Source organism: Gossypium hirsutum, chromosome A07 (assembly GCF_007990345.1).
Source record: "Gossypium hirsutum isolate 1008001.06 chromosome A07, Gossypium_hirsutum_v2.1, whole genome shotgun sequence".
NCBI lineage: Eukaryota > Viridiplantae > Streptophyta > Magnoliopsida > Malvales > Malvaceae > Gossypium > Gossypium hirsutum.
In genome coordinates this window covers 94907179-94925705 of record NC_053430.1, presented here as the reverse complement: position 1 = coordinate 94925705, position 18527 = coordinate 94907179, and the positions used below count along the sequence as shown (strand labels likewise).

The 18527-nt window shown below is 30.9% G+C and overlaps 1 protein-coding gene across 1 annotated transcript; it reads right to left on the bottom strand.

The window, feature by feature from the left end:
* Positions 1–292: 292 nt before the first annotated feature.
* Positions 293–6984, bottom strand: LOC107955488 (protein PSK SIMULATOR 3). Its single transcript, XM_016891280.2, has 13 exons — positions 6837–6984; positions 6488–6758; positions 6013–6338; positions 5763–5855; positions 5583–5673; positions 4905–4998; positions 3803–3900; positions 3290–3359; positions 2699–2802; positions 1902–2018; positions 1624–1700; positions 1403–1447; positions 293–1279 (listed from the first exon to the last, which is right to left on the bottom strand). The coding sequence occupies exons 2-13, from the start codon at positions 6743–6745 to the stop codon at positions 778–780; spliced, it is 1875 nt and encodes a 624-aa protein (XP_016746769.1). The 5' UTR covers positions 6746–6758; positions 6837–6984; the 3' UTR covers positions 293–777.
* Between the last annotated feature and the right edge of the window lie 11543 nt (positions 6985–18527).

The following is an 18527-nucleotide window of genomic DNA, read 5'->3' as shown; positions in this document are numbered from 1 at the left end:
ACGCGACATTAAAAGATTTGTTAAAGTACCAAGGACTATATATGCCATTATCCCTTCCTTAAATTTAGGACTTGATTTAAAACAAAAAAGAAAATAAAGACCTAACAGGGTAATGCAATATAGTTCAAGAACTAAATGATGCATTAAGCCTAAATCAAATTATGAGATGGGAATTACCAATCTAAAATTCCATGTTTTGGTTTTAATTTTTCTCATATTGCATATATATCATGTATTGTATCATATCCAAAGTTGTTAGGTCTAATTAAAATCACCTATGAAATATATATTATAGAAAATACTTAATAATTTAAATTTATAAATTACACATATGAGGTATATATAATTCTATGGATAATCAAGTTGGCATAGGTGTAGAGAGATGGCTGATTATTTACCTAAGTCTAAAGGAACAACACAAGGGGCACCTTTGAAGAAACAAAAGAGGTTAGGTTATGTAATACTAATATCTCTACCAAAAGATAAAACTGACCTAACAATCTGTAATCTGTAATCTGTACAGGAAGTAAAAAGCCATACACCCCCCCCCCCTTCTATGCCCTGCAGATACTCTTTCACAATAGCAGCCTAAGTAAGAGGACCGGATTAGCCAAACAAATGTAAAGATTGATGGATTCAGCCAAAATTTTGGAATGCTATTCGCAGTGCAGAACATCTCTTTTATGCTACTAACTGCTGGAACTAAATTATTTATATGCCAATACCTCACTGCTCATGTCATCAGTATTCTCTTCCGTACTCTCGTCATTCAATGAATTAGCTGAGACTGTCAACTCTATCGATAACATCCAATGCTTTCTCTTTGTACATGCCATAAGCTATGATGGGAACCCCGGAAGGAAGCCTTTTTGTCAACCCCTTTTCCTTGCTTACTCTTGGAGGAGAGTGACCAGTACTCTTGCTTAGGCAATCATGCTTTCTCAATCTTCTCCTCTCACAGTCAAAATCCAGACTTCGGCTAATCCCCTGGATTCCTACTTTCATAGTTAAATCCTGCAACAACTTCTCTTCTTCTGGAATTTGAGCAGTGAAAGACTCAGGTTTGGGCTGCTTATTCTTCTCTCTAGATGTAACTTGGGTTTTGGTAGATGTATTCAAGCCAAGAGCGACACTTGACTTCGATTTGTTGACCAAATAATGGAGCCACAATAGTTGTTCAAGAATATAGGTTTCTGTTTTCTCTTTATCAGCATGGTGAAGTGTCTCAATCCGAATTACATCTGCTGGTCCAGTTGAAGGCTTCTTGTTGAGCTCAGAACTATGTAAAAAAAAAAAAAAAGGTGAAAAAACAAATGTCAAAATCTTCTTTCACTTGGCATATTTGTAGATTTCTAGCACCCAAAAAATAAAATCATGAGAACAAGGGGAAAACTATAATTACCCTGTATTTGCCCATTCCCCAACCCAACCAAAACCATGATGGGCTCTGTGTAAGTGCAAAGCAACAACGAGGGTTAGAAGGCTTAACAAATAAAAATGGAAAAAAAATATTTAAAAAAAAAAAGCAGAAGCAGAAGATAAACAAGCCAGAAGCTTGTTATTTGTGAAATAGCTGATCATCATTCTTGGTACAGAAAGAAGAAAATAGGTTGGCCATCTTACTTGGTTGTGTTAGCGGCAAGTGGAACAAGCCACTGCAATGTCTTCTCCATCTCATCTTTGACTTCTGTAACAGTAAGCTGCAGAATTCCATACAAACAGATTAGATGGTAAACAAACAGAAAAGGGTTACTGGAAAGTTCAAAACAAACCACAGCTTGGTTGGTAATAAATATCAAGAAACGTCCAGCAATCCTTTTTGGTTTTCAAATTATTACTATGTTTTTAGATACAATCAGCATCTTCCCTACAAAAACAGAAATTGACAAACCATAGACTACCTCTTCTTTGACATGAAAAGATCGTAATTTCGGGCGTAGAGCTGATTTTATGGAGGGTGGCAAGTTCTGGTATAATGCCTCCCTTGTATTTGCAGGAATAGAACTTGATCGAGCAACCTGATGAACATAAGGATAAGAGAAGTTTTGAAAACGTAAATCTATTGAAGCAAAATCAAAAAGACCAGGTAAAAAATGGGATATTTGCTTTTTCTAAGACAAACTAAATAAAACCAGTTCATCATATTTAATATGTAAAAGAAATCTAATAAAACTATTAATGTAATCCCATTGATACCCAAGTCAAGGCACTATCCAGAATTTGAATGAAACATTCGAGTGACTCAAGATAAAAGCAAGCACAAGAACAAGCTGCTCATTTATTTTTCTCGAATTTGATGTATTGTTGTATTTACTAAAACTTAGATTAGAAAAAGGACAACCATTCTATAAGTCACTTAGGATAAGACACATTTCCCATGCATACTTATTTATCCTCGTGCAATAGCAGGCAAGCATGCTCACACATGCATGTGTATGTAAACATGCACATGCATGTTTGTATCTCTCTAACGCATAGACAATTTTCTGCCCATGCTTGTTTTCTTTTTACCTGTGGTCTGTTTAATTAAAGGCAATATTAGAATGCATGACATGTCAGATGTAGCATACACATAGGGTGTAGTTTCAATTACTTATCTTCAGCAAAATTTAGAATATAAAAATAAAAGAAACATGGAAGAATCAATGTCAAACACATAAACATGCAAGAGAAAAAAAAACAGAGAAGACAAACTCACAAGAGTATCAACTTGCATAATTATATTTGCATAGTGCAAAGCAAGGCCAGCAGGCCCCAATCTTTGGTGACCGCTCTCAGATCCTTCAGGTGATTTTTGATACTCTATAAAATTCCAATGAAGGGGAAAATATCATTGAAGTAAAGCGCTAATTTCTAGAAGGTAAATATATACAAGAAGAAATCATACATATCATGTCTGATAAGCTTAAAAGTAAATAACTTAGTAAATATGTACCAAGTTTCTTTCAATTCCTTCTTTTGCATCAGGTACATTACTCAACCCTTTATTCTTGTAAATGGCCAGAATTTTTTTTCTTTTGTTTGTAACTATCGAAAGAGAACCTAATAAAAGAAATTAAAAGATAAAGAAATCAAAGGACACTGAAGTTGGGCATGCTTTTTGGTCACCTATTGCCTTGAATGAAAGATGTGCCTAGGCACAAAAGATAAGCAACTAAGGTGCTCTGCATGATTTGCACTGCACCTTATCACTTTGAGATCACCTAACTAAGTGGAATCAATCATGCTCTTGCATGACTTAAATATTCAAAACTTAAAAAATAGGAATATTAATTGAATGAGTACATACCATTACTACCAAAGGCACAGTGGATCTCCAAGATTAAGTAATGGACAATATCAACAAGTTTCTCCATGACCTGCAACCAAAAATTATAGTCTGAACAAGTAGCAACATCACATTTTGCTCGACAGTTAACATTTCAGTAAACTAACTCATTAGGCAATTGTGTTTTTGTTGACAGCTCATCAATTCCAGATTTCTAGGAGTTTGTTTAGGGATATTATTTTATTTTTATTTTACTTGATTACTTAGGATCATTTCCTGATTTCCTGCTACCTGATTTCTAGCAATTTGTCATATTCTAAGCATTAAAATAGGATAGTTTCTTTTATATGAGTGGCCTAGAATTCCTCAATAAGTGAATTTCTTTCTGTTCTCTTTTACAGAAATTCTTTCTATCCTCTGTTTTCAGTGTTCTGCTTTTCCAATAGGAAGAAGTATTAGTTATAAGAGAGGATATATGGAAAAAGTACCATCAAAGAAAATAAAGGTCAAATTGAAAAAGTAAACTGCATCTACCTCTTCCAAACTTCTGGACCAAAGTGACTTTTTCTTTAAATTTCTTACTTGCTTTCTTTGGCTTTTCAGATCAGCCTTCAAGATAGCAAGGCTGTCACCTGCATATCACAGAAAAATTATACAAGCTGAATATTTAGTAGTTAGCAGAGAAACAGTTCCAATCCTATACAAGCTTCTCCCGAGTTCTACACAACTTCTCCCAAGCTGAATATTATTGTTACTACAAAAAATTCCAAATCCAAATATTAATATATTCCTACAAACAAGTTAGAGGTTAACTACTTCATCTCTCTTTCTCAACTTCTCTTCATCTTTATTATATCAGTTCTCACTTTTGAGAAGTCCCAACAACAAAGGAAGCTAGTTTTCAGGGAAAAAAGAAAGAGCAAAGAAAACCATGATTTTGCAACATCAGTAAGGGAACTCCTTTATTTTGAAAGTCCTATCTAAAAGAATAAAACATCATTCTCTTATCTTGTTCTCAGTTAACGAGTGACTATCTTTTTAATTGCCTCTCCTCATCATTTTAAGCTAGTTCTAAGATATGAGAAGGCCCAACAACAAAGGAAGCTAGCTTTGAGTGGAATAAAAGAAAGTGCAAAGGAAACCATGGTTGACCCACCTTCTACTTGTATTGACATGTAGCTTTTTCAATCATGTCCAAGATTGTGCCGCATCAATAAGGGAACTCCTTTGTTTTTGAAAAGTACTATCTAGAAGACTAAAATATCATCCTCTTAGCTTGTTCTTAATTTATGAATGACTATCTTTTAATTGCCTTTTCTTCTATGACCACAAACTCATTTCAACATATTTATTCCAGCAGCATTCATCTCATGGCATACCATCTTCCATGATCATTTTACAAAAATCTCCAACATGGAAGCTCTTATCAATACTATCCCTGTAACACATCTTATTTTATCCATATTTTCTAATAATAACTCAATTATGAGGCCTTCCTTGCAAATAATTGAACCAAAATAGAAAGCACAATACTTCTTGATCTTCAATTGCTTAGGTTACAACTAAAGCAACATCTCAAATCAAGTGCGACTTAAAGAAATTATATATATGCAACTGAAGGAGATGTAGAAGTCACCTTTCTGAGTGCCAGCAGAATTATCTTCCTCTTGACGCTTACGCAAGTAATCTTGCTCAAATTTGTCCAGAATCTGTAATTCCTGGTATAGTTCCTGCAACACAAAAAGCAGTTCTTTTCAACCTCCTTATCGTTTTCAATCTACTATACTGAAGTCCCAAAAGATAATACATTGCAAAGATCACCAAACGAAAAGCAACTATGATATGTTGGCTCCTAATACATCAAGGTTTACAGCTAAACATGTGATGCAGATCATAATTAAGGAAATAAAAGATTGAATACAACAGGGGCACCTAAAATAAGGACATTATCTAATGTAGGGTTTATTAGTATATTATAGGGATCATCATCAAATCTCTTAAATTTTCAAACTGCTAGTGAGCTAGGAAATGGATCATTTTACTTGTTTGAGTCTTGTATTTTTGGCAAATTCCAAATTTGCTGTAACAGAATCATTTGAAGATGTTTCAATGCCTGTGATATTAGGTTTTAGATTTATTTCTTGCAGTTGTTTGATAGTCAATTTTGAAGTTCCCAACCTAGACACTCAAGTCCTTACAAGAATATGATGGTTTGAAGTCTTTGAATATAAAAGAAAACCAAGAGAACTCAATAGAAATACAAATTTTTGCACAATATATTAGTACTCGGTGACATGTGAAGCATAAAACTTACAGCGGTATATTGAACTGAAATCATCAATTGCTCCACCAGTAATTCTGCTTCTTCCTTCAGTTGTTTCTGAGGAGAAAGTTCTCTGCTGATTCTGGAAAATGAAAATAATGCATCACTTAAACGAAGCACATTAGCACATTGGAAACAATATTCACTGAACTACCATATAACATGCATTACTTCTCAAAATAACGTTCCAAGCTATGCCATTGACGATCCTTTGAACGGTTTCCAAAACGAACTACTTCTCCTGAAAAAATTTTCAATTCTTCCCTGCAGATATTGAGGTAAACAGATTCTTAAGAAAAAATTTGAGCATGAGTTGGTAGGTTTTTAAGAAGACCATGCAGCTAAATACTAAAAGGAGAGCCACCAAAAGGCAACACGATTAGTTGAAAGTAGTGTCATGGGTAGTTGATACCATATTTACCTTTTGTCAACTGCGACAATTCTTAAGAGTTCATCCATATCTTTAGATATTAAATTTTGAACACCATTAGTGGCAAGTACTACTTCTTTTAAATGCCTTACGTTTCTTCTAGAAAGGGATTGCATAAGATTTGAACCCTTCACAATCGTGTTTGCTACCTCAAAGGCTAATATTGAGAGTTCATTGCCTTTAGTTGCCACTCCAGAAGCAAACCCAGCGTTAGGATTTAAACTTGTCATGCTACTTCCTAGAGTATCCAATACCTCCACTGCTTTTCCAAGTCCAACTGAACCAGCTTTGCCTAAACGTGAACCCACCTCTGAAACCTGCAATGTTAAGAGTAGGATCGTTGATAAAGTCGCTAATGAAAATACCACCTAAGGAAGTAACATTCAAGTCTTGTGACTGGTGTAGTTTAAAACGAAAGCAAAAGGAGGAAGTGTTAAACAAAAAGGGGGGTGAATTTGAAGATTACCTTAGCAACAGCAGCCTGGGTGGACCTAACTGATCTAGATTTCTGAGACATGCCCCTTGTAAAACGGGGAATTCCATCGTAGAAATCATCGGTGGGTTCTTCGATTCTCTTCTCCATGATTTCCGTCACTTGAGGTGGATTCATCAAGCTATTTTCAGGAACAGCCTTGGTCTGATAATTATTGTTGAAATCACCACCCCCATAGGCATTTCCAACTCCATCATCTCTGATACCGCTCCTCGAACAAATCCCGCCCATTCTTCAGCTTCTCCTGATTATAATTATTCAACTCCAACATTCAAAATGTAAAACTATAAATTACAAAAAAAAAATGAAAATGTTATCTTACCAGCATATGCCCAACCGAAGAAGTAAATGGAGAAGTTGTGAAAGCGTAGAATTTCAAAGAAAGAGGTACTGAAAGTTCACCCAATTGCCATCCCCCGCCGAGTAAGAACGTACTTTTTTTTATAATTTTAAAATTATAAAAAAAAAAAGTTGTAGTATTTGTCCAATCAATGTCTGTCGAGTGACGCAAGTTGGACTTGAGAAACATGGAGAACGTAAATTGGGCGAATTGGTCAAAATCTCAAACTGTTCTACGCTGACTCTACCTTACTTACGCTATGTTATTTTCTTTGGTATAATCATTAATTTTATTCTCAACATTTACATTTTTTTCAATTTGGTTCTTATATTTTTAAGTTAAATTTAGTCCTATTTTTTTTAATTAATCAAATTTATTTTTAACAAAAATATTGACTAAAAATTTTTTTTTAACATGGTAGCCACATGACAATCTGACTACACGTCATGGTTCGTTTTTTATATTTTTTAAATTATTTATTGACGTGACTAATGTTTTTGGGATTTAATTGGTGGTCAAATTAATCAGACTACCGATTTTTAGTCCAACTGACTCAATCGGTCTGGGTGATTCAAAGAAAACAAATTATTAAAAATTTAAAAAGCGTGAAAAAATTATAATATATATAAACTAGATCAATTGATTCAGTCGCCGATTTAATTGGTTTTTCTAGCTTAGTTCAATCGATTTGTACCAGGTTGTGGGTCAACCAATTTTTAACCTCTCAATAAACCAATACCCTAGTCAGTTTTTGATTCGTTCAGTTGATTCAATCCAATTTAAACAACACTGAATATGATAAATAAGATAAATAATATCATGTTAGAATGAAATACACATAAACTGATACACAGACTGCCACGCTAATCTAGTTAAAAATTTAATATTTTAGTCAAAATTAACGATTAAATTTAATTTAAAAAAACTAAAGATGAAATTGATAAAAATATAAATATTGAATACTATATTTGTCATTATATTTTTGTTTGTTTTATGATGGCTGGCTCGGAGACTTATTCAACTCCCAAATTATTCATTCAATTTGATTAGTTAGATTCGTTTGGGTTGAGTTTAAATTATTATTTATTAAAATTAAAATTTTATTTATATTTTAATTTAATTATAATAAATATATATTAATAAAAAAATATTTTAATATTAATTTAATAATGAATTCAAACTTTTGAGTCATTTCGGATAATTGTTTTTATTTTATTTTCAACAATTATATAAAAATAAAATCATGATTATTAAATATTTTAAAATTTCAATTACGAATATATTATTAGTTCAGTGAGCGATTAGAGACCAGATATTATTTTTTTAAGTTCATTTATCAAGTTAAATAAATCAACATGAATTTTTTTATATATTTAATTAATAGAAAAATCATTTATATAAACATATGATATATTTATATTTTCATGAGATACCGATTTTGACTTTTAACTAGAAACCCTATTATAGGATTATATTATTTTACTAAACATTCTTAAAAAATAGTTATATTTTTTATAAAAAAATAATTTTAGATACAAAACTTACGTCTTTACACAGTGACGTATCTAGGAGGTTGGCAGGAGCCTCGGCCCCTCGTAAAATGAAAAATTATTCATTTAGGCTCTTTAAAAATTTTAAAAATTTAAATTGGTAAAGGTAAAATTACACTTTGACCCACTTAAAAATTATAAAAATTGAATTTAATCCTTTAAAAATTATAAAGATATAAACTATTAAAAGTTAAAATTTAATTTCAACTCCCTGAAAATTTTTCTAGCTTCGCCCCTTCTTTACAATGCAATTATTTGATTATTAATTATAATTTACTAGATTTTTCTAGATAATAATATATTATTAACCGTAACAAGTTCACTTATTTTCATTTAAAGCTTATTCAATAAATAATTTAAATTTTTTATAATTAATAATAATATTTTTAGGTGTTTATTATATTTATTTATAATATAATTATTAATATTTATGTTTATTATCTTATATCTAAAAGAATAATAAATATATTTATTTATGGTTTACTTGTTTATTATTTATGAATGGATGAACATGTTCATAAACATATTCGTTTAATGTTTATAAATAAGTTCATTTAGTTTTAATAAGTGGCAAAAGTTAGAATTTTTTTTTCTAAATTGAATTACAAAATTTGAAAAATTATAATGCAATTTTACCGTCATATTAACTTGAAATTTATACTTTTTAGAGGCAAAACCATAAATTTACCCTTTTTTGAGAGGCAAGGACCATACTTTCTATAGTGCTGCCCCTAAATTAAATGAACAAACAAAATCACGTCTAATTTTAAATAAACAAATATAAGTATAATAATACCTGATCATTAGTCGAGCCACTCATTTAGATTCAAAGGCTCACCTAAAAAGTGAGAGAGTTTGGATAAAAATATAGGCCTGAAAAAATGGGTTTGAACAAAAAATAAAGCTCATTTTCTAAACGGGTCGAGTCTCAAGTAGGATTTTTTGACTTGGCCATGACCGGACTTGAATCAATCTAAATTTTCTTTCTTTTTTTTTTGTTATTTTGTTGCCATTTCGCTATTATTTTGCTATTACTTTGTTATTATTGTTTGGATATTGTATAACTCTTGTTTTATTGTTATTTTTGTTACTATTTTAGAGGCATTTATTTGCTAAGTTACAATTATCTTAGTGTTATTTAAGTATAAATATTTTTTTAATGTATTTTCAATTTGTTGAGAAACATTTATTTTAATATTTTAATGTATTTGATGTATTATATATTTTTAATTTTGTTTTAATATAAAAAATAATTTTAGAAAAAGTTAATAAGGGCACACCGGATCAGATTCAGATTTAGCATTTTTTATCTAAGTTGATTGAGCTTGGACAGAATTTTAAGCCTATTTCTTTTGCTCAGGCCAAAATTTGTGCATCAACCCAAACCCGACCTAGTCCATGATCATGCCTGAGCATAATCTTAAATTCTCAACAAACATAAAAAATACGAGCAAGCTTAAAAAAAGGCATAATGACTTATTTTACCCTCTAACTATATAAAAAAAACCATTCTAGCCCTCTATTTATTTTTTCGCCCCTTTTAGCCATTGAACTTGCGTTATCTATCAAATCACCTTAAGATAGATAAAAAAATTAATATTTATTAACTACATTAATCACGCGTATACTACATTAATAATTAATCAATTTTTTAAAAAATTAAAAAATATTCATATTGGACCCAAGGCAATCTTCAAGTCAGCTTGTGGGTCTCTCAAACAAACTGATGGGCCCAGCAGCTAGAGTTTCACTTTTTCTTTTTCTGTTTTTAACTGTTTTCTTGTCTTCAAGTATAGACTGCTTTACAACTACGGTTTATTATTACTTTTAAATTTTACGTTTAATTATTTATTTTTATATATGTATGATAAAATTTTTAGTATTAATAAAATTAATTCGTATATTCGCGCGATGCACGAGCTTGATTATATGTATTGATTAGAAAATATGGTATGTTTATTTGTTATAAAATAGCAAGGTTTCAAAATCTTGTGATTAAGAAAATAGAACAAAATAGTATAATTATTTTACTTTTAAAATCCTAATAGTTTGTATTATAATAAATAAAATTTTAATAGAATTGCATTTATGTAAAATAAATTTTCAACATATAGGGCATAAAATTTAATTATCAATAAAATTTCAATACAATATTATATTTATATTTAAATATGAATTTAAAATTTAAGGTTTTTTGTATTTAAATTCATATTAAAAATAAATTATTAATAAAATATGTTTTGCATTTACATTTTAAAATTTTTAACACTTATATATAAAACCATAAATCTATATATGTTTGTCGCACAAGATATTAAACGAAATCTATTAACAATAATAATGGAGAAAGAAAAAAGAGTTACAAGGAAGAAGCCCTATTAAATAGAGAATTTTTCTTTCGACCATATTTCAATTGTTAATATGATATATAAGGACCGCTACTACAAGCAGAACTACACCTTTGATTGTGAAATATCAATTGTTTATTGAATCTGTTATTGATACATGGTATCAACAGAAGTCAAGATCAGAGGTCAAGATCAGAGATGGATGGTGTTTTGGTTCAGATCAATAGAGAAGTTGCCCCCTCTTTAGTATGTTTGTAGCCCTTTATTATATTGAGTCGGACCCCGAGTCAGATTCCAAGTCGAGTTGTTTTTATTATAACCATATAACACCTGTGAATTGTGTGAAAGTAGGATACTCCAAATTCAGGAGTCCAAGAACGTTATTGGTGAAAAAAATGTGAATGAAAGTTCTCACTGAATTGAATTGGGTTTATAAATCTAAGATGGTAAATATTTTAATGCAATTTGAAATTAAAACTTTATTTATTGTTTAAAAACAATTAATAAAAAAATTCTTAATTAACTATTTTTTAATAAATATGTGTAGAAAATTTTAATAAATATGAATAATTGGTTTTTTTATTTGATTTCAACATTTATTATTAAAATCTTAAGCAAAAACTATTTCTGTATATAATTGATTACTAAGACGTGGAATTTTTTTAAAATTTTTTTGAAAGGCATGGAAAGTTATTAATAAATTTTATGAAATAAATATTATTAAATAAAACAATGTATACAAAATGACCATTATATAATTAATTAAAAATATTATTGAATTAAATAACTCATGATTGTTGACAAATTATTATGATGCAAATCAGCAATCACATAACTAAATTAAAAAAAATTATGCTCAAAATAAATTGTTCTGACAAATTTATTCAGATTTTTTTTGACACCTAAAACTATTCATTAACCTTTCCAATTCATAAATAAAAGGATAATACACTTCAACGCATTCGAACTCAAGTCATTCTTCAATGGTAATAATACCTATACAAATTGAGTTAAAACTCAATCACTCAAAATAAAATTACATATAATAAATATTTTTAATATTAAAATAATTGAAACAAAGATAATGTAAAACTTTGAAAATAAATATTCAATTGTTAAAAAAGTAATTCATTCATCTCTTTCTTCCGCTTAAGTTTTTTTCTCGATGAACTTGTCATGACATGTCTTCGAGATATTTTTGGGTACCTCCTTTTATATATATCTATATATTCACATATATACACTGTACAAATATGGAAGCATACATGGTACAAAATTTAATGTAAATTAAAGGGATTAAAAAGTGCTTTCTCACTCTAATAAGTCTCACTGTAGAGGAAGAAGATGCTCTAGCTAAGAGTAATAAGTGTATTAAAAGCCCCTTTCCTAAAATTATAAGCATAAATTATGGTTTAAACGTTAAAGTGTAGAGGAAAAGATTGAATATAAATATCCTCGGTCATTGTCCGAATCAAATGTCAAAATCTAGATGTTGTAGCGCTATTAGCGAGCGCGTTAAACAACCGCCTAGGATGTCGAATTTAGCTATACAAAAACACGAAAATTGCTAAAGTCTTCTAAGCAATTCAGTAAACCTCACTAGATGGAATTGTTTTTTTTTTTGGTGCTTAGGGGCATTATGCAAGTAGGTATTTATAATGGTGGTTCCTCATAAAAAACCACCAATCACATGCCCCACTATCACACAAACAACATGGAAGTGGAAGGCAACAAAAATGGGAAACATGGAATAACCCCACGAACCAATAACTGCAACTTAGCAGTTCCAACATTCTCCACTTAGTTCGTATTGCCCATAAACACTTAAATTCGAAACATAATGCATGAATCATGGTGATATTTTCTCTTAGAATTTGAATAGTATATTCCATGTATCACAATATGTTATGTCTCAATGCTTTAGCCCAAATTTCTTAATGAAAAAACCTAATGTTTATTCCAAGTTCAAACTTTAGTGATATTTCTCGAAATAATCAAATTAATGTTCGCACAAAATATAAGAAACATCAAACTTAACAAAGTCTTTTTATAATCTCTGGTAAGTCTCACTACAAAGGAAGAAGATGCTCTAGCTAAGAGTAATAAGTGTATTAAAAAGCCCTCTCCTAAAACTACTCTCTCTTATAAAGATTCCCTCCATTCTCAACAACCTCTTAATGATATTTTTAATCAAGAGATGGCCATTGATGATGAAGAATTTTATGAGGATCTACTTCTAAAGGACTCCCTTGATGACTCTCAATAATCAAATTCTGAGAATATAAAATCACTTTCTCTAAGGATGAAAAAAATCAGAATAAGAAATAAATGATCGAGACCTCTTATCATTAAATTCTTTGGCAAATCAATGGGATATCATTTTGTCTCAAGCTGCCTAAACTCTTTATGGCAACCGACAGGTAAAATTCTTTTTACTGATTTAGGCTTTGATTACTTCATTGTCTCCTTAAGTGAGAAAAGTGATTATGAACATGTAGTAAGAACGGACCATCGCTTATCGAAGGTCATTTCCTCATAGTTTCTAAATGGAAACCAAATCTTCGAGCTTCTACTACTACAAATTCCTATGTTGTTGTGTGGCTACATCTCCTAGATCTTCCTGTTGAATATTTTTGTCCTCAATATTCTTAGGAAAATCGACAAAGGTATTGGCCCTCTTTTGCGCATTGATAATCATATGATCGTAGGTAAAAGAGGGCATTACGCTTATTTATGTATTCAACTTAATCTCAACAAGCCCCTTCCTTGTTTTGTGACTGTTAAGGGATACAAACAATCTATTGTGTGTAAAGGTCTCAATTCTCTTTGTTTTACTTGCGGAAGGATTGATCAGTTTTCCAACAAATGTGCTATTAAACTAACTCCAGATCCAGTTTCTTGCTCGATTCCTAAAAATTCTTCTCGGATTAATTCACATATTACAAGCTTCACTACTTTAGACAACTATAGTTAATGGCTTCTTGTGCAAAGGAAAAAAAATCTTAGCCTAAGGCTAGTGTGCCAAAACCATAAGAAAAGTCATCATTGGAGAATAATAGTCAACTTTCTAAGGGCAAAGAGAAATTGGTTTATAAGTTAAAGGACTTACCGAGTCGAACATAAAAAAGGATATCACTGAATTTGTATCGAGGTGCCTAACTTGTCAGCAAGTAAAGGTAGAACATCAAGTGCCTTGGGATTGTTGCAACCTACCACAACTCTTGAATGGAAATGTGAGTGTATCACTATGGACTTTGTGGTTGGATTATTGCTCACCTCAAAGAAGAAAGATTCAATTCAGGTAATTGTAGATAGATTGACCAAGTTGACTACTCCCTAGAGAGGCTTGTTAATCTTTATTTTAAAAAATAATGAGACTTTATGGTGTGCCCATTTCCATCATTTCTAACAGATACCCTAGGTTTACATTTAGATTTTAAGAAATGTTGCATAAAGTTTTAGGCATTAGAGTGAATTTCAACACCGCTTTCCACTAGTAAATTGATGGGAAATCTAAGCAAGTGATCTAGATTTTATAGGATATGTTGAGGAGTTATGTGATCAAGTTCGAAGGTAATTGGGAGAAGTTTCTACCTCTAGTCGAGTTTTCTTATAAAAATAGCTATCAATCGAGCATCAAGAAGGCGTCTTTTGAGGCTTTATATGGTAGGAAGTGTAGGACTCTTCTATGTTGGATAGAGTTGGGTAAGAACAAACTGGTTGAACTTGATTTAATCAAATGATTGAGGAAAAAGTGAAGGTTGTCAAGGATTGTTTGAAGCTTGCTTATGATAGACGAAAGTCTTATGTTGATCTAAAAATAAAAGAGATTGAGTACAATGCGAGGTCTTTTTAAAGTTGTCCCTTTGTAAAAATAATTATTCAATTTGAGAGGAAAGGAAAATTTAGTCCAAGATTCATTGAACCATATGAGGGAAAATTTACTTTCCCTTTTTAACACTTTAACCATGGTTTCAAGTTTTCAACACATATTTTCCACTTTAACTATTTATTCCCTTAATTAATCACAACTCATTATTATATTATTGAAGGAAAAGTTCGAAAATCTAAGGGTATTTATGTTGGATCTGGTACTCTAAGTGTAGTATTTTCGTCTAAGTACAGTTGTAATTTTTCGAACAGATTGGTTAATAAAATTATTTATGAATTACATTAATACTTTGTTTATTGTCCTCACGTGGTTTTTGCATGTAAAGCAAAAGGAAAGCAAATGTTGTTCACTAGTTGTCTAGTGTTTAACTAATACTAAGCAGTATTATGTGGTAGGATCGTAATACAGAAAGACAACTTATATTAGTAAACAAACCTAAACATGTCCTTAGTCTAATCGAAAAGGAGCAAACCAATTGAAAAACTAATATGTCGTCTATCAAGTCCAATTGGGTAGACACTTTGTCTTGGGCATCAGAGTAGATGATTCCTAGAAGATAGAGGCATAGATGTGACTGACTAGACTGGCAGTACATCAGACTGGACTAACAATACGTAAAACTAGACCCAAGAAGAATAGATCTTGGATTTGTTTATGGATTTATTCACTTGTGATGTTCAAAGTGCGACATACCTAAATCCTGAATGGATGGCAGGCTATATATGCGTGACTCATACACTTTGATATAAGTAAAAGCCTGAGTTCGAATAGATAAGGAACCAAAAGCTGGTGCGTTGGGTGTACAACTTCTATAGTATGTAGCGTCTTTCACAATAGTGGAATTCATTGTCTAAGACATGGGTAAATGATATCCTCTCATTGGTATTACATGGTTGATGAAAAGTAAACGTGGCCATGAATCTTTCTTCTTTGTGATGAATAATTTGATTACTATTTGATAGTAATTGACTTTTCATGAAAGAAGATGTAATGGTTACCATGATATAAAATAAGATTATATTAGGAGAACAAATATTATCCCAAAAAGATTAAGGATATCCTATGAGGGTAACACACTTATGACAAAAGCGTTGGACGAGTACTAATCGAGTTGCTTTCGTAATAGTATGTTGTTAGGGAGAGCTCAATCACAATACTATAGTGAAATGACTTCGTGACTAAATGAGTTTATAATTAATAGGCGAAAAGCTAGAACTTAATTATAAATCATTTGAGCCTCAATTACATATGTCCAATTAGTCCCTTCGCTAACTTATTGAACCAGAAATGAATTGTGTGTTTGAATAAAAAAGAACAGAATGAATAAAAATGAAGAAATGTAAAACATTTAGAAATGGTTGATGTTTTCCAAAATGGAGAAATGGAATCATTTGGAAATGAATGTGGTTTTCTCAAAATGGAAATGGAAATGGAAATGAGAAATTATTCATTTGCAAATAAACATGAATTTCTAAAATATGATTGGAAGAATGAGTTTATATTTTTTAGCTATTTTAAAGCCCAAAAATGAAAATAAACTATTTGATCATAGTGAACAAGTTGAACTGTTAAATATCAAATATATTTTTCTCAAAACTTTATTAGGGATAAAATCTTCATAATTTTATCAAAGGTAAAATTGGGATGAGAAAATTGTTTAATATAAATATTGAAGTTTATTTTATGGAAATAGAAAAACAAATATTGGGTTGGATCAAATTATAAAGTATTGAGTTAAAAACCAGGAAAGTATTGGTAATTGGACCCAATATAGAAGATGCCCAAAAGTCCTTTATGTTAATAGGGTGGATGACTAACCCTAGTTAATGTTAATTAGGGCTATCGCCACCTATATTCCTAATTAGATAATGAGTTCATTTTTCTAGTTGAAATAAGCTTCTAGAATTCAATAAGGTTTTTACCTTCTCTTCCTATAAATAGATGATACTACTGAAGCTATAAACACAACTTTAAGATATTGTTATTCTTCTGAAAAATAGAGAGAATTTATTCTCAACTATTAAATCTATTTTTTTGGAATAACAATTCTACTGGTTTCTATTTAAGAAAACAATTTTTGTTTTCACCTCAAAAGAAAAGAAAACTATTTCTAGTTCTGTATTTTCATTCAATTGGTTTGAGCCTACACTCAAAGCAGTTCATGGTACAAAAATGTCAGAGAAGATTGTTTGGTTGAAAGTCGCGAATGAAAGAGGTCCAGCTATCCGAAACACAAGTTGATTTTGGTCTAAGGTTTATTGCTATAAATATCACAAACCAAGTCATTTTTTAAATTTTAATTTTTCGCTATGTAATAAAACAGTTTTCAAACCGGGTTATTTCCAACAATTTACTTTTTAGATGACCTAAGGCTCAAAATAGTACTTCTCTAATCTTTTTCAACACTTGAATCTCCTTAATCCTTTTCTTGGAATCCTTTTCTCCACCAAATCATATTTTCTTAATAAACACACATAATATATATATCAATACACATACTCAAGCAACTTTCTCATATAAAAAACCTCAAATAACTAAGGTGAAGATGATGAAAACATGAATTCTTACTTTGATTGAAGTTTTCTCTTACTAGATAAGCTTTCACTCACTACCCATTTTAAACCCTAGGTTAAATGGGAAAGATGACGATGGAAACAAGTTCGAAAGTGGGTTTCCAAGTTGATTTTAGTGAAAATCAAGGTGAACAGGTGAAATTTTGGCTTGAATTTGGATAGAGAAAGAAACAAAATAACAAAAGAGAGATTTTACCCTCTTTTCCCATAATGTTTGACTAAGTAGAGGGAAGAGATGAGAAAAATCTGTTATTTCCCCCCTTTTTAGTTCCCTTAAAATCTTGGTCAAAGTCAATGGTCAAAGTCTATCTAAAAATGTGGTCCACATTTAATCTTTGATTTTTTATTCTCATTCAATTGTCATAATTGATCCCTAGTATTTAATAACTCTACATTAATATATCCACAACATAATTTCATGTAAAATTATCAAAATACCCATTTTATAGAAAAATTACTCTTTAGCCCCTAATCACTTAGTATAATTATTAATTTTTCATGCAAAAATTGCTTTTAATGGAAAATTTACAATTTAGTCATTATACTTTTCACTTTTATTCGATTCGGTACAATCATGACTTCCTTCATAAAAATAATATTCCATATCATTTTCCTACCAAATATTCATTATTAACCCATCTTTTCTTATCTGGAAAATTTTCATGTAACACCCCGGAATTTGGGATAGAAGTATTAAGGCTTATAGGATGAGCCAGTGGTTTTAGTTAGATTTTTATGTTTTTCTTTGCGATTTAGAAATAGAATGAGTTTGCTGGTTTGGTGGTAAGGTGTGTGTTAGCTTACCCTTAGGTGTCATGTTCAAGTCTTCGTGTATGCTTGAAGGAGTTAATTTTTTTATTTCAAATTTGGGAAATATTATAGGTTAGAATTTCATTAAATTTTATTTTATTTATTTTAATTTAATTTTTGAATCAAGAAAATTTCTCAAAAGTTTCTCATGTTTTCCACTATGTCTCTCACGTCAATCCCTTTTTCTCTCCCAAAATTTCAGAGTTTTCAGATTGGTAGCATAAAGGCGATCCGGTCATTCGTAGGTGTTTGGGAATCACTTCTAAGGTGTGTTTACTTGAACATATGTAATTGGAGGTTGGTTTTGAGATTTGATTCTTGTTTTACAGTAGATTTTGGGGTGGTTTATGAACCACATGGGTGTGTTACTTACACGGGTGGTTCACACGACCGTGTGCTGCTTAAGAAATTAGGTAAATTTTTTATTCACACTGTATGGGGTGAGTCACACGGGCTGGCCACACGATCGTGTGACCCCTGTTGGGAAAATTGTCGGTCAG

Excerpts from the sequence above, each read along its gene's own strand:
- LOC107955488 (XM_016891280.2), bottom strand. The coding sequence starts at position 6,745 with ATGGGCGGGATTTGTTCGAGGAGCGGTATCAGAGATGATGGAGTTGGA. Across the intron at positions 4,999-5,582 it reads TTTCAGTTCAATATACCGCT|GAACTATACCAGGAATTACA; the intron begins GTAAGTTTTATG and ends TTTGTGTTGCAG. Across the intron at positions 3,901-4,904 it reads TTCTGCTGGCACTCAGAAAG|GTGACAGCCTTGCTATCTTG; the intron begins GTGACTTCTACA and ends TGTGATATGCAG.